Source organism: Suricata suricatta, chromosome 1, assembly GCF_006229205.1.
Source record: "Suricata suricatta isolate VVHF042 chromosome 1, meerkat_22Aug2017_6uvM2_HiC, whole genome shotgun sequence".
NCBI lineage: Eukaryota > Metazoa > Chordata > Mammalia > Carnivora > Herpestidae > Suricata > Suricata suricatta.
The window spans coordinates 176,170,218-176,183,494 of NC_043700.1; the positions used below are offsets into that span (position 1 = coordinate 176,170,218).

The 13,277-nt window shown below is 35.6% G+C and overlaps 1 protein-coding gene across 3 annotated transcripts in view; it reads left to right on the plus strand.

Moving 5' to 3' along the window:
• Positions 1 to 13,277, plus strand: part of PPARGC1A (PPARG coactivator 1 alpha) — a 640,252-nt gene that overhangs the window by 603,039 nt on the left and 23,936 nt on the right. For all 3 annotated transcript variants that reach the window (XM_029948064.1, XM_029948052.1, XM_029948060.1), the window contains 2 exons: positions 1,658 to 1,703; positions 1,813 to 1,886. In XM_029948064.1, coding sequence (XP_029803924.1) covers positions 1,658 to 1,703; positions 1,813 to 1,886 — 120 coding nt within the window. The remainder of the gene's footprint in view (positions 1 to 1,657; positions 1,704 to 1,812; positions 1,887 to 13,277) is intronic.

Consider the following 13,277-nt stretch of genomic DNA (forward strand, 5'->3'; position numbering starts at 1 on the left):
ACTCTCAGAATGTTAGGGATCGTCCTTTGAGAATTTCAGTCTACCCTACACCTTGAAAACTGGAATTTCAGAGACTGATTTTTCAGTCCATTTATTGTGTGACCTAGCAGACAGTTCGCATCTAGTGGTATTTTCTATGGAATCTACATGCCTGATCCTAATTATTAGTTGAATACTGAAATAGTTGGTAAATTTCCGTCATGAGTATGTTCTTCTGGAAAGGCTCATTATATCAGATATACTAAGACAATTAATGTAAAACCAGTTCATTTGTCTGTATATGTAAAAGCCAATCAATCAATGTACCTAATTTGTAGAAGACAGCATGAACTTCATATTCCTGGATGCACATTAGATAGATGATAAACCATTCGATTGTATAAAATCTAAATCTGAATTGACAAATTAAATATGTAAATACTATTTATCCAAGTAAAGTATGTAATTTCAGCCTAATTTGGACATAAATAATATTTTCACATTTCAAAGGACCTTAATTACTGGGGTTGATTAATTTACTTTAATATCTATTGAATGCAATTCCTTTTGGTAATAAGAAAAAGGAAACATATTCTGGGCTGACTCTGCCAGGAACTAGTTTTATGGTCCTTCGAAATATCATTTCACATCTTTAGACTTCACGTTTTTCATCCATAAAGTAAGAGTGTATTCTAGAGAACTTTTTATTTTCAAGTCTAGGATTTTCATTACCTTTCGGAAGTAGTAAGGACCTTTTGAAAGTAGTTATGTTAATGAGAACAAACTGACATAAACTTACATACAAATATATCTTTATAGATAAGCACATATATGCATAATATGTATATGCATAATATATATCCCAAGTATGTTTCTCATCATGTTTTCCCCTCCTTCTGTTCAAAATACAAGACTGCCAAGGAGAAGCAATTGAAATTTTGGAGTGAGAATATTCTTACTCCACCCCTCCTAATTAGGAAATGCCACCTGTGGGAGGTAAGGTTTAAGAAGCATAAAAGGAAGCAAATGAGCTCTCTTTGCAAATCTACTGGTCTCTCAACTGATAAACAATATTTTACTTTAGTAGCCTGTAAGATTTGGGGATCTAAATCTCTTTTAAACCACCTGGGTCAATGTCCACAATTTGTTATAATTAAACCACCTGGGTCAATGTCCACAATTTGTCATAATCTCTCAATTAATTTTCAGTAAATTGAATGATTATTGTTTGAGCTTTGATCTCATAGAAAAAACCTATTCTCAAGGCTAGATATAAAATTATACATTTTAGGAGAAAAATCAACTGAATATTCATAACGTTCTGTTGTCTGATAGTTATTCTGCTGTTTTCTTGTCTAAACAAACCGTGTACTGTATTCCAAATTAAAATCGAAAACATTATTTCTCTCTGAGGGTATGATGCAAATTTTGTATCCTTAACCAAGATGCTACATTTTGGGGGAAATTCTGCTTTTGTATGTGTTTTTGAATGATATTTTCCTGGTGCAAATGTTGTTTGGAATTTGTTTTAGCATAATGGACTGTTTTCTGACTTTGATCCAATATTCAGGGATTTCCTTAAGTTAGTTTTCCAGTTTCCAGTTTCCAACCTGATTGTAGTAAAAAAAAATCTTAAAAAACCCCTCAATATTTCATAGTTTCCTTTTCTTTCCTTTAGCCAAACCAACAACTTTATCTCTTCCTCTGACCCCAGAGTCACCAAAGTAAGTATTAAGAAATGTAACCATTTTCAGAAAGGGAAGGGGGTTCTAATACATTTGGCTACAGCAACTCCATTTCAGTTTGTTTTTATAAATGTGCCATATCTTCCAGTGACCCCAAGGGTTCCCCATTTGAGAACAAGACTATTGAACGAACCTTAAGTGTGGAACTCTCTGGAACTGCAGGTAAGCCTTATATTTCACTTGGAATCGAATGTGTGTATTTATGTGTGTATGTGTGTGTGTGTGTGCGTGCGCGCGTGTGTGTGTGTGTGTGAAAAATGTATTAAATAAGAGCGTGTACTGTCTATGTAATTAATGAAATAGTACAAATGAATGAATAATTAATAATAATGAACAGTACAAATGAATACTACAAACAACATTGGATAAGAAGTTACCTATAAACATTTTAATTTATTATTTTTTTTTTTAAAGAAGATATTTATTATGTGTCAGACCAGGCCAGACTCAGACCCTCTGATGTATTTTATTGCTTTGGATCATTGAAAAACCCTATTTCAGATTGAGACCCCAAAACTTGAACAGGAGGAATTTTTAAAAATCTTTTTAATGTTTTATTTATTTTTGAGAGAGAGACAGAGACAGAGAGATGAGAGAGAGAGACAGAGTATGGGGGAAGAGGCAGAGAGAGAGAGAGGGATACACAGAATCTGAAGAAGGCTCCAGGCTCTGAGCTGCCAGAGCAGAGCCTGACACTGGGCTCAAACTTGTGAACTGCAAGATTATGACCTGAGCCAAAGTTGGATGCTTAACCAATTGAGCCACCCAGGTGCCCAAACAAGAGGAATTTTTTACTAGTTTCAAGACAACCTCATGAAGACAGTGATAGTTTTTCTCATCTTTAAGATGAGGAAATAAGTTCAGATATGTTAAGTAACTTGCCCAAGATCACAGAGCTAGAAAACAGGGAGCAAAGTTCTGAAACCTGGTTTAGTCCTTAGATCAATGTTGTAATTGGAATATTTCTTCACTCACCTTTGTACTTAACAGTATGATGCTCTCCTATGCATGTTACCATTTTTATATCATTTCAACAAAGGAGAAAAATGAAAATATGCCCATTCACCAAAACAAAATGTATTCATACATTTTTAAACAAGAGTAATTTTCTTCACCAATTGGACTTCTGGACTTACTTAGTCAATCTTACTTCTCATACTGAAGAGGAAGGAGCCTTAAAAACTTGGAGTAACCCCTGAGTAACTTAATAATCCAAAGACTTCCTAGGAAGACTTCTAAATTGGTTGCAAATGGTGCCTTTGCGCTGAGTACTTTAGGGGTAGATACTTTCAACTACACTAAAAAGTTAATCTTAGCTTGTCTAAACAAGAAATTCCTTGGCTCTGGCCATTGCTGATAAGGGTAAAGGAACAGTAGCTTAAACAAGATGCTTTTAACCAAAACTATAGTTCCTGCATACACCATCGTCATTATTACTAAGTTTAATTTCACACTTTGAGTTTGCCAAATTACATCTTTATGACAAAGGTCTATTGCATGATTGCATGATTTGATTGAGCAGTAGATTACTTATTTTTGTTGTTTTTATATAAACATATGCAAATAAAAGAATATCTTCATAGGCTTATGTCTGCACACATATACTCACTTAAAAGCATATGTATTATATCATTTCTTAATAAATTATAATATTTTAGGTAAGGAACTTTTATGTGTATATTATATATCATATGCAGCAGAGACTTTCTTATCTGACCAATAGGAATGAGTACTTGGTGGGTCTATTGAAAAAAGTTGATTAAAGTATACAGCTTTGCCATTTTACTTTTGTCTAAATTATGTAAAAGAACACTCAAATATCAGATTTTTTATATAAGAGACAGAGATGTTTGCTTTGAACTTAAATGTCCTAACCGACAATCCATTCATCTTTCTGGCACAAACTGCACTAGTACTGTAATTCATTTCTTGATGTTTAAAGGAAAAGAATTAAAGATATTTGTGTCATAGTCCAAGTGTAAAATCACTCTAGATTTTTATGATTTTCATATATATAAATAATAATAATTTCCCATGTTTTCCCAGTATTTCCAATACCACCTGTCTACAACTTATTTGACAACTCTTCTTTTAGTGACATACCTTTCTTGGTTCTTCTTATAGAAACAATTTTTCTTATATTTCATTCAATTTCATATTTTATTATCTTATATAATTCCAGTTACCACTATAATAGACATCACCTTGTTTGGGAAATACTACTGTGGATCATGATAACAGCTCAGTTGAATCTATTAAATACAGTGTTCTGAATGTTATATTAGGCAGTCACTTTGTCTCAAAGAGGATTGAGAAAGCTTGCGCTGTGTATAACCCACACCAAGGTTTCTGTTAGAACATTTTTATTACTGTATTATTGTATTATGTATTGAATTATGAATAATTTAATCTTAGTATAAAAATGTCAAAAATATAAACTAGTAGAAAAATTATCATTCTAAGATGTACAGTTATCCATAGTATTTTCCCCTATGGATAATTTTACACATTATATTTATACTAACGTCATTTTGTATATATAATTTTGCTTCCTGATTTTTCAGTCAACATTTTAATAGGAAATTTTTGTATCATCATAGACCCTTTATTATCAGGCTTTTAGTGTATTGTATGACATGAGTTTCAGTAGGTAGATAAAAATTTATTTAATCATACTCCTATTATGAATTTTGGTTGTTTTAAAGTGTTTTACTCTTTTGAAATAACACTGCATTAGAAATGTTTGCTCATAATTTTTCACTGAAGTATAGTTGACATACAATATTATATTAGTTTCAGGCATACAACATAGTAATTCAAAACTTCAGTCTATTATGCAGTGCTCACCATGATAAGTGTAGTTTTCATCTGTCACCATGTAAGTTTATTGCAATATTATTGATTAATTCCCTATGCTGTACTTTTCATCCCTATGACATATTTATAACTGGAAGTTTGTACCTCTCAATCCCCTTCACCTATTTTGCCCATCTCTCCACCTCCCTCCCCTCTGGCAATCACCAGTTTGTACTCTGTACTTATGAATCTGTTTCTGTTTTTTGTTTCTTCATTTGTTTTGTTTGTTAGACTCCACATATAAGTGAAGTCTTTCTCTGACTTATTTAACTTAGAGTAAGACAATCTAGGTCCACTCATGCTTTCAGAAATGACAAGCTTTTATTTTTTTATGACTGATTAATATTCCGTTTTATATGTATATTACATTTCCTTTACTTACCTATTGGTCTTATATCCTGACTATTATAAATAATGCTGTAATAAATGTAGGGATGCATATGTCTTTTCTAATTAGTGTTTTCATTTTTGTTGAGTAGATACCCAACAGCGGAATTACTGGATTATATGGTATTTCTATTTTTAATTTTTTGAGGAACCTCCATATTATTATTATTAAAAATTTTTTTCCTATATTTATTTATTTTTGAGAGACAGAGAGAGACAGTGTGTGAACAGGGGAAGGGCAGAGAGAGAAAGGACACAGAATCTGAAGCAGGCTTTAGGCTCTGAACCAGCAGTCAGCAAAGAGCCTGGCACGGGGATCGAACCCACAAACCGTGAGATCATGACCTGAGCCGAAGTTGGGTGCTCAACCGACTGAGCCATCCAAGCGCCCCAAAGGAACCCAGCAATTACAAGGGTTCCTTCCTTTCATCATTCTTACCAACTCTTGTATTTCTTGTCTTTTGATACTAGTTGTTTGGACAGGCTTAAGGTGATATCTCACTGTGGTTTTAATGTTCATTTTCCTGATGATTTAGTGATGTTAAGCATCTTTTCATGTGTCTGTTGGCCATCTGTATGTCTTCTTTGGTAAAATATCTATTTGAGTCCTCTGCCCATTTTAATTGGATTATTTGTGGGTTTTGTTGGTTCTGTTCATAAACTTAATCATATTGTCCCAGTAGTTTTTAATAATGAATATAAAGATATAATATCTTGGGGTCTTCTGGTATACATTGCCACACTGCTTTCCAAAAGGAGTGCTTTCACTTGTAGCCCTATTAGCCCTCCATGGATGTACTTGCTTTATTACATCCTTCCTAGCATTGGGTATCTTAGTTTTTGAAATGTTTTGTTTGTTTATATATATATATGAACATATCATTTTAATTGCATTCCTTCTATTAGTGAGACTATGGTCTTACAAAAAAAACACACTTCTTTTTTCTTCTTGCAAAAGTTTTAACATTTTTCTTATTGAGAGGAACCTAACCTTAAATAATTTACTTATCATTTTGAAAGTTTAGTCGCCCACGCTATTGAAAGACAAGTAGAGATTTATAGAAGATACATTTTTTTTACATATTTAGCATCCTTAAAAATAGACACAGTGGATTTATTTCTGTCGGTGAACCAGAATTTGTCTGACTGGTTTAAATCCTTATTTCTTGGTGCTTTGAACAGATTACTGGGTACAATGAATATCAGTTTACCAGCATTTTTAATACATGCTCTATGCATGAAATATGATAGGTCTTAGTGGACGTACAGCAAATATAAAGCCTAGAGACTGATCCAAACAAGGCATGATGCATGTTACTTGGCCTGCTCAGTATTCTTGTGTTTAAGATATGAGCTTATAGTCTGTTGGGGAAATAACACACATTGTACAAGTAGCATGAAGGTGAGATATTTATTGTCTATCGTGTTTTGCTACCTTCTACGAAAGGTGGACCCAGAGGGTGGTTTTTAGTTTATTGAGTGTGGTGGTTTTAGGTGTAAAGATGCTAATTAGAGAAAGTTAGGTAGGGCCAATTTGCATTACATACTAGGAAGAATTTAGAGCTCCAGGAAAGGGACTGAGGAGAAACTTGGAGCAGGCAGGAGGCTAGGAAGAGAAGTTTGGAACTTGACCGGAGAGTGATGTAAGGAAGAGGGGTTTTTTTTGGATAGAGATATTGTGGGTTTGAAATGCTCTATAGTATGTGATGGTTATGATCTCCATCTCCTCAAACAATCTCTAGTAAAATTTCTCGCATAGTAGTGTTGGGAGGATGTGATTTACACTGATTACACCTCAGGAGAATCATCAAAGGGAGAAAAGAAGTTATCAAGTTGACCCCTGGCACTTTGCTTGAAGTTAAATACAATGACAGTACAGAAGATTGAAAAGAATTACAAAGAGGGTTCAAGGACCGAAGGAAGCATTAAGGTGATATCATTAGCAAAGAACCCAGGTGATCCATGGAAAGGAAATGTGGAGAGAATTCTGCTATCTATGTAGGCAAAACTGACTGGAGGAGCCTTAGGGAGAAAAATATTTGTATCATATATGAACCGCGCAGGGGGGGATTAGGGGAGAAGATATTGATGGAGCAGAAGTAAGAAGGCAGGAAATCAAAGAAACGTTTTAGTAACACTGAACTTGGCATGGGCAGTGACATCAGTAAGGAACTACAAGACTGAGCATACACTTTTCCCTCTTCATCTTTTAATTGCTAAAATGCATTTCTCTCTCCTTAATCTTTCCTGGGTCTTAGTTTCCTTAATGTTAAAGTCATATTTATAATCCCCCAATCAAATTACTGTCTGACTGACAGGACTAAAATATAGGTTGGAAAAATAAAATTGCCAGCATCCAACCATTTTTGACATCCACAAATGGCAATTTCATGTGCATTCAACCAGAATTTTAAAACTTTATAAGCAGCAAAACTCCAAATAAAAGTAGTCTACTATGATTTTCTGAAAGCAGGCAGCATAGCTTAGTGAAGTTATGCAAAACCTTGGCTCTGACATTGGATAAACCCAAGTTCAAATTCTGGATCTACCCTCTAGCAGTATGGCCTCTGGTCACTTTAATTAACTTCTGTAAAGCTCAGGAGCCTAATGCACCAAATGAAGATAATAGCGGCACCTGTATCTCATTGAGTCTCTGAGGATTGATATAAAACGTGAAAAAGGCTTACTCCAGTGCCAGGATATATAAGGATTCAATAAATATAAGATATTTAATTACTAATTCGGCATTAATTTTATCTGCTGACATGTTGGTACCTTGTTGCTCATCTTTTCTACTTTTGATTATCTTTACCTGTTCCCTTTCATTGACCTTAAATGTTGTTTTCTTTTTGGCACACTCATATATGAAATTATATTTTCTCTTTGTGGCAAAATCCCTCTAATTCTCTAATATGAAATTCAACATATACTGTTTTGGGTATGGGTATGGATTTACCAAGTCAAGGTAGAACAATCTCCTCCATGATATTCCTTCAACAACAGCTACTTTATTATTCCTACACATTCTGGAGATTAGCCACTCCCTAGTAAGCATGTGATATATATTATCTTTCTGATTCTCTGGTCGTTTCATTGTTGAGGAAAACCCTATATATGTCGACAATGACTCAGTGGTGAATCCTGGGTTCAAAGCATGTCTGTCCGACTAGAGATGATGTCTCTTTCCTGAACCATGAATTTTAAAGGTAGTAGTCAACATCTGTTATGTTACATAGGTTTCATTTCATTTGCCAAGTGTCATTGATTGGTATTGGCTGCCAGGAGCATTGTGTTGAGGAGGATTCCAAGGCCAAGTCTGTACTCAGTGAAAATGTCATGATCAATTAGTATGTCTGCCATTGGTGCCGCAAGGGGGTAGAGAGGGTGGAAACATTTGTGTTGTTGATTTGTTGATCCTTGGTCTACAGGCTTGATCCATTTTGTTATGGCCAAGGAAATGGATCAAGCTGTTGCCCAGGACTTTCTGCGGTCTCCTTTTGCTTTACTCACAAATTTAAGGAAATGTTCCAAACATTTACGTACAAATGTAAAGAGTCAACAAAACTCTTAGACCTCCAGAAAAATCCCTCTGCCCCATCTGCAGAGTCTTTGGGAAACAGGAGGGATGAGACAGGAAGTTTGCTTTATTAGGTATTGCCAGCTGGTCTGACTTTGTGATTGTCCTAAACTAGCTCATTTTGGCTGATAAAAAAACTCTTCTTTTTACAGGTGTAAAAACTAATTTGATTTCAAAATAGCTGTTAGTAAAACAAGATGAGAGGAGAGAATGATCTTTTGGCAGAAGGCATTTAAATCTATTGCATATGGAGATTTTCAGAGTGCTAGACTTTTTTTTTCTGAAATGGAAATGGCAAAGCAATGTCAGCTCAACTGGATGATGATTTTAGCCATAAACGAATTGATTAGGGACCAAAGTGGCCGACCCCAAAATGTCATGTATATGTATACATAAATCGTTTTTTAAAATTATTTCTGTAGAAGTAATAAAAAGCAACATAGCTGTTTAGGGGGAAGGAGAAGAACAAAATAATCAGCAGTTTCATCACCCTAACACACTAGGTCTTAACAATATTTTCCTCCATTGGTATTGCATTTTCCTCATGGTTTTGATGATAGAGGATAAGTGATTTGGTGTCATTTATTTGTCACTATATGTTTTCCCATGGTTTAAATTAGCACTCATTCAGAGCACCTGGGTGGCTCAGTTGGTTAAGCAGCCGGCTTCGGCTCAGGTCATGATCTCATGACCCATGAGCTTGAGCCCCACATCAGGCTCTGTGCTGACAGCCAAGAGCCTGGAGTCTGTTTCAGATTCTGTGTCTCTTTCTCTCTCTCTGCCCCTTCCCCTGCTCATGCTTTGTCTCTCTGTCTCCCAAAAATAAATTTAAAAATATTATTAAAAATATATAAAAAATTAAATTGGCAATCATTCAAACTGCACTTTGGTGGACTTGTTCTTAAAAGAACCCACTCATTAACCAATCAGTTTGTCATTTCTTCTTCTTTTGTGTAGAGTTTTATATTGTCATTTTTGGACTTCCCATTTAAAAATTCATTTTGCTGGACAGAATATTGACAGACAGCATACATTTACTGTACCCTTTTGGTATATACCTCTTTTGTATGTGACTTATCTTTGGAGAAGTAAACCAAAGCCAAATGTGAGCAGTAGTTGGTAGTTTTCAAAGGAAAACCATAGCACGAGAGAACTGGAAAGCGATTCTGACAGATCATATAATCCTTTACTGAGCCTGAAGACTCCAAGAAAGAGAGACCTCACAAATTCTCTTTACAGCCCATTCCAGTATTTGACAACTCTTATTGTCAGAGGTTTCCTCCATATTTCAATTCCATCCTTCATTTTTTTTTTTTAATCTCATTCTTCTTGACCCAACATCTGGAATGATCATTCCTTTGTTATCTTTTTGGGAAGTAATACTATCAAAATTTCTTTTAAGCCAAGAATAACAAGGTAATTTCCTCTCCCACATCAGCTTGTGGGGGGAGTTGGTGCTAGATGCTCCCAGAAAGCAGGTTTCCCCTCACTCCCACCCTCATCCCCACTCCTGGGAAAATGCATGGAGAACCAATTAGTATCTTTATCTTCCATGAGCAAGAGTCAAGGAATTAGGCACTTGTCATAGGAATATTCTGAAGGCTTTCTGTGAGGCCTGTTTGTTCTCTGGTAGTCAGGTGTGATATAGGAAATACTGAAAAAACAGTAAAGGCAGGAACACTGGCACTCAGAGCAGCCAGAGTCGATGGCAGCCCGAGTACTGGGCAGGGTGTGGCATGTACCTCCATGAGAGCATTAACACTCCCGTGCCTGGGTCCTCTAGGACTCCAGTGTGTTCTAGGAAAGTTGGGGGTGGGGACCGCCCAGAAGGAGCTTCTTCAACAAAATGTTCTCACTGGCAGAGCAGTATCAGTTCATATTGGGTGTCAGCCTTTCCTATGATCTCTTGATACCAACTCCAAATTCTTGAGGCATAAATTGTGTGGGGGGATGAGCCACATGCCTCTCTGCCCAGTTCTTTTTTTTTTTTTTTTTTTTTGGCAAGTCTTTAAGCACATGAGAAACTCCTCTTCCCATTGTTTTTCCTTAAGAAATATTTGAATTGACGGGTGACCTAAGAAAATTCCCACTGTCAAAGAAACTTCAAAGCAAGTCACAAATACAGCATTAAGTTCTGCAACATACTATAAACTATTTAAAAACAACAACAACCCTGCTGAAGTCATTGCATGGATACTGGAACACACACAAAACAACAGAAGAGTCACCATTTATCAGAGTCATTCAATTAAACAAACAAACCCAAAAGAGAACTCCTTAAAGAAAATCATTTTATAGCACATAATGAAAAAGAAAACAAAATAAAACTTGTCTCCGACGTTTTTTTTTTTAATAAAAGGGCTGTTTAAAAAGATGACTGTGGAGTGTACACCACTTCTCCCAGATTTGCTGTGCAGAAGTGCCTAAGTGTGAGTGATGTAGAGGTACTTGTTTATTATAGAACACATTTCAATGCAGTAATCATAAATATTGCTAAGGTTGTGCTCTGTTGAAATATGACCTACATACTCTTGATTGTTTGTGTTACGTGATTTGTCTGACACCCATTACATTCTGGGTAATAGCAGCCATTTGTTGCTCTGCACAGCAGGCTCTTTTGACAAAAGAAAATAGGCAGTAATAAAAAAGCTATAGTCTGAATTACATTCTGCACACTGCTGCACTGCTGAGAGTTTGTGCAAGTGTGTTAACAATGCTCTGAACTGCCTCTTGTCAGCCTTCAGCCTGTAATGGCCATCTGTCCTCACATAAATCTGTCAAAACCTGCTAAGTTCAAGAGAGAGTATGGAATATACCTTGTACTGTCAACACCAAAATGTACACATTCCCCAGAAAATCAACACACAGGAAATAATCCGGAGGTTATGGGAGGCATTAGCCCTGTTGATTTAAGCTTGTGGGGTGAAATTGAGAGTCTGGCCATTAGAGGGAAGATGAGCAAAGGTAGTGGCATTAAGGAATTGAGTATTGACTGCCCTCGTACCACAGGGGACGGAGTTCTGGGTGGGGAAATGGGAGAAATCCAATTAGTTCAGGTGCAGCAAGGGGTCTCTGTCCTATCAGTGGCTATCAGTGGCTCTTAAAAATTTGACACCATTTTATATAAATATAAATATAAATATATATATATATGTATATATATATATATTAAGTGCTTCTCACACTTTTATTTTGCTTTGTTTTGCTTTAGGTCTCAACAATATCTGAAAATAGATTTTCAATTAGACACTGGTGGTTCCATCCTTGAGATTTCTCAGTCTTGCTTGGGGGTATCCTCTGAATAAAGATATTTCAGTAACCAGTAAAAAAGTTTAGGGAATTACCTGAATTGTTTTCCCTTACCCACCTACTCACTAATCTTAAAATAACTTCCACCCATGAAGCAAGTATTACTTTTTTAAACAAGCAGTGCCAACAGAAATTCCCACCCCTGGTATTTTCACTTATGGGGTATATTTGGTTATCTCGGAGTGTTTCTGTAAACCTTAAGCACATATGCAAGCCCATACACTTACTTCAAGCTGTAGGGAATTGTCTGTTTATTAAAAGGAACCATGAAGCCCCTAAAATACCAGCATGCTGATCTATTATCCAGCACAAAAAAGAAACCCAGTGAATGTCTGCTCTATCCCCACAGGTTCCAATATGTGCAGACGGTAAAAGGCTTTGTTTTTAACTCAAAAAACAACACCAACAGAAACAAATAAACAAACAAACAAATAAAAAAAAACTACAATCAGGGTGTCTCTACTCCCAAGAGCAACTTGAGGATCAGTTATTTAAGTGATAATGAGCTTAGGTACTAGGACAAGGGTTTCAAATGTTCAAGACTAAAAAGAATTTCTATATTTAAAATCCCTAGATAGCTGAGCTATTTTTAGAACTAGTCTCTCTTTAATAGTGGCCTAATTTGGTGTTTCTGAAGTTTAGGGTTTCTTTTTATAAGTCTAGAATGTCAGTCAAAATACATACACCTGAGAATGAGGCATTGTGTTACTTAGACATGACAGGGCAGAGGCTCTCCATATGTGGTCCGTGAACCATCTCATTAAAAATGTTTGACTAGCTTCCCAAGTTATTCTTGGGCCACTGAAATACAAGACCCACCACTAAAGGAGAATCTAGAAAAATTAAAAAAAAAAAAAAGAACAAGAATTTTTGCAAAAAGAAGCCCAAGCAACATCCTACTAAGAACATATAATCTATTTGGAGAGACAAGATAAACTATACATTCCAAAAGAGATGGCCAAGAATATAGAGCAGTAGCTGATAAGTATCAAATGAGTGATCGTGGCAATAAATTATTAGGAACGTAATAACTACTCTAATTTGGGAACCATGAGAAGATTTATGGAATTGGATTTTAGGATGCCGAATGTCATTTCCCCCATTCAAAGGCTATGCCATTTGGAATATTTGACTTTTATTTGCTGAGAAAAGAGGGATTATTCATCATTATTTCTTTGGGCATCATAGCCTCCTATGAGGCATCTCCTATCTCACATCTCATCTCCTGTGAGAAATATCTGAGAATTTGTCATTTCTTTGGAGGAGCATTAGTATCTTAAAATTTGTTATAATAGTAGCTGAAGATAGCGTGTGGTAGAAATGAGTGTTAGGAACGGGCAGTGCAAAAGGTAAAGGAAACAAAAGGAAAAAAGGAAGAAAGAGAGAGAACGATTGATTACATAAGAATATCTTAGAATGAGTAA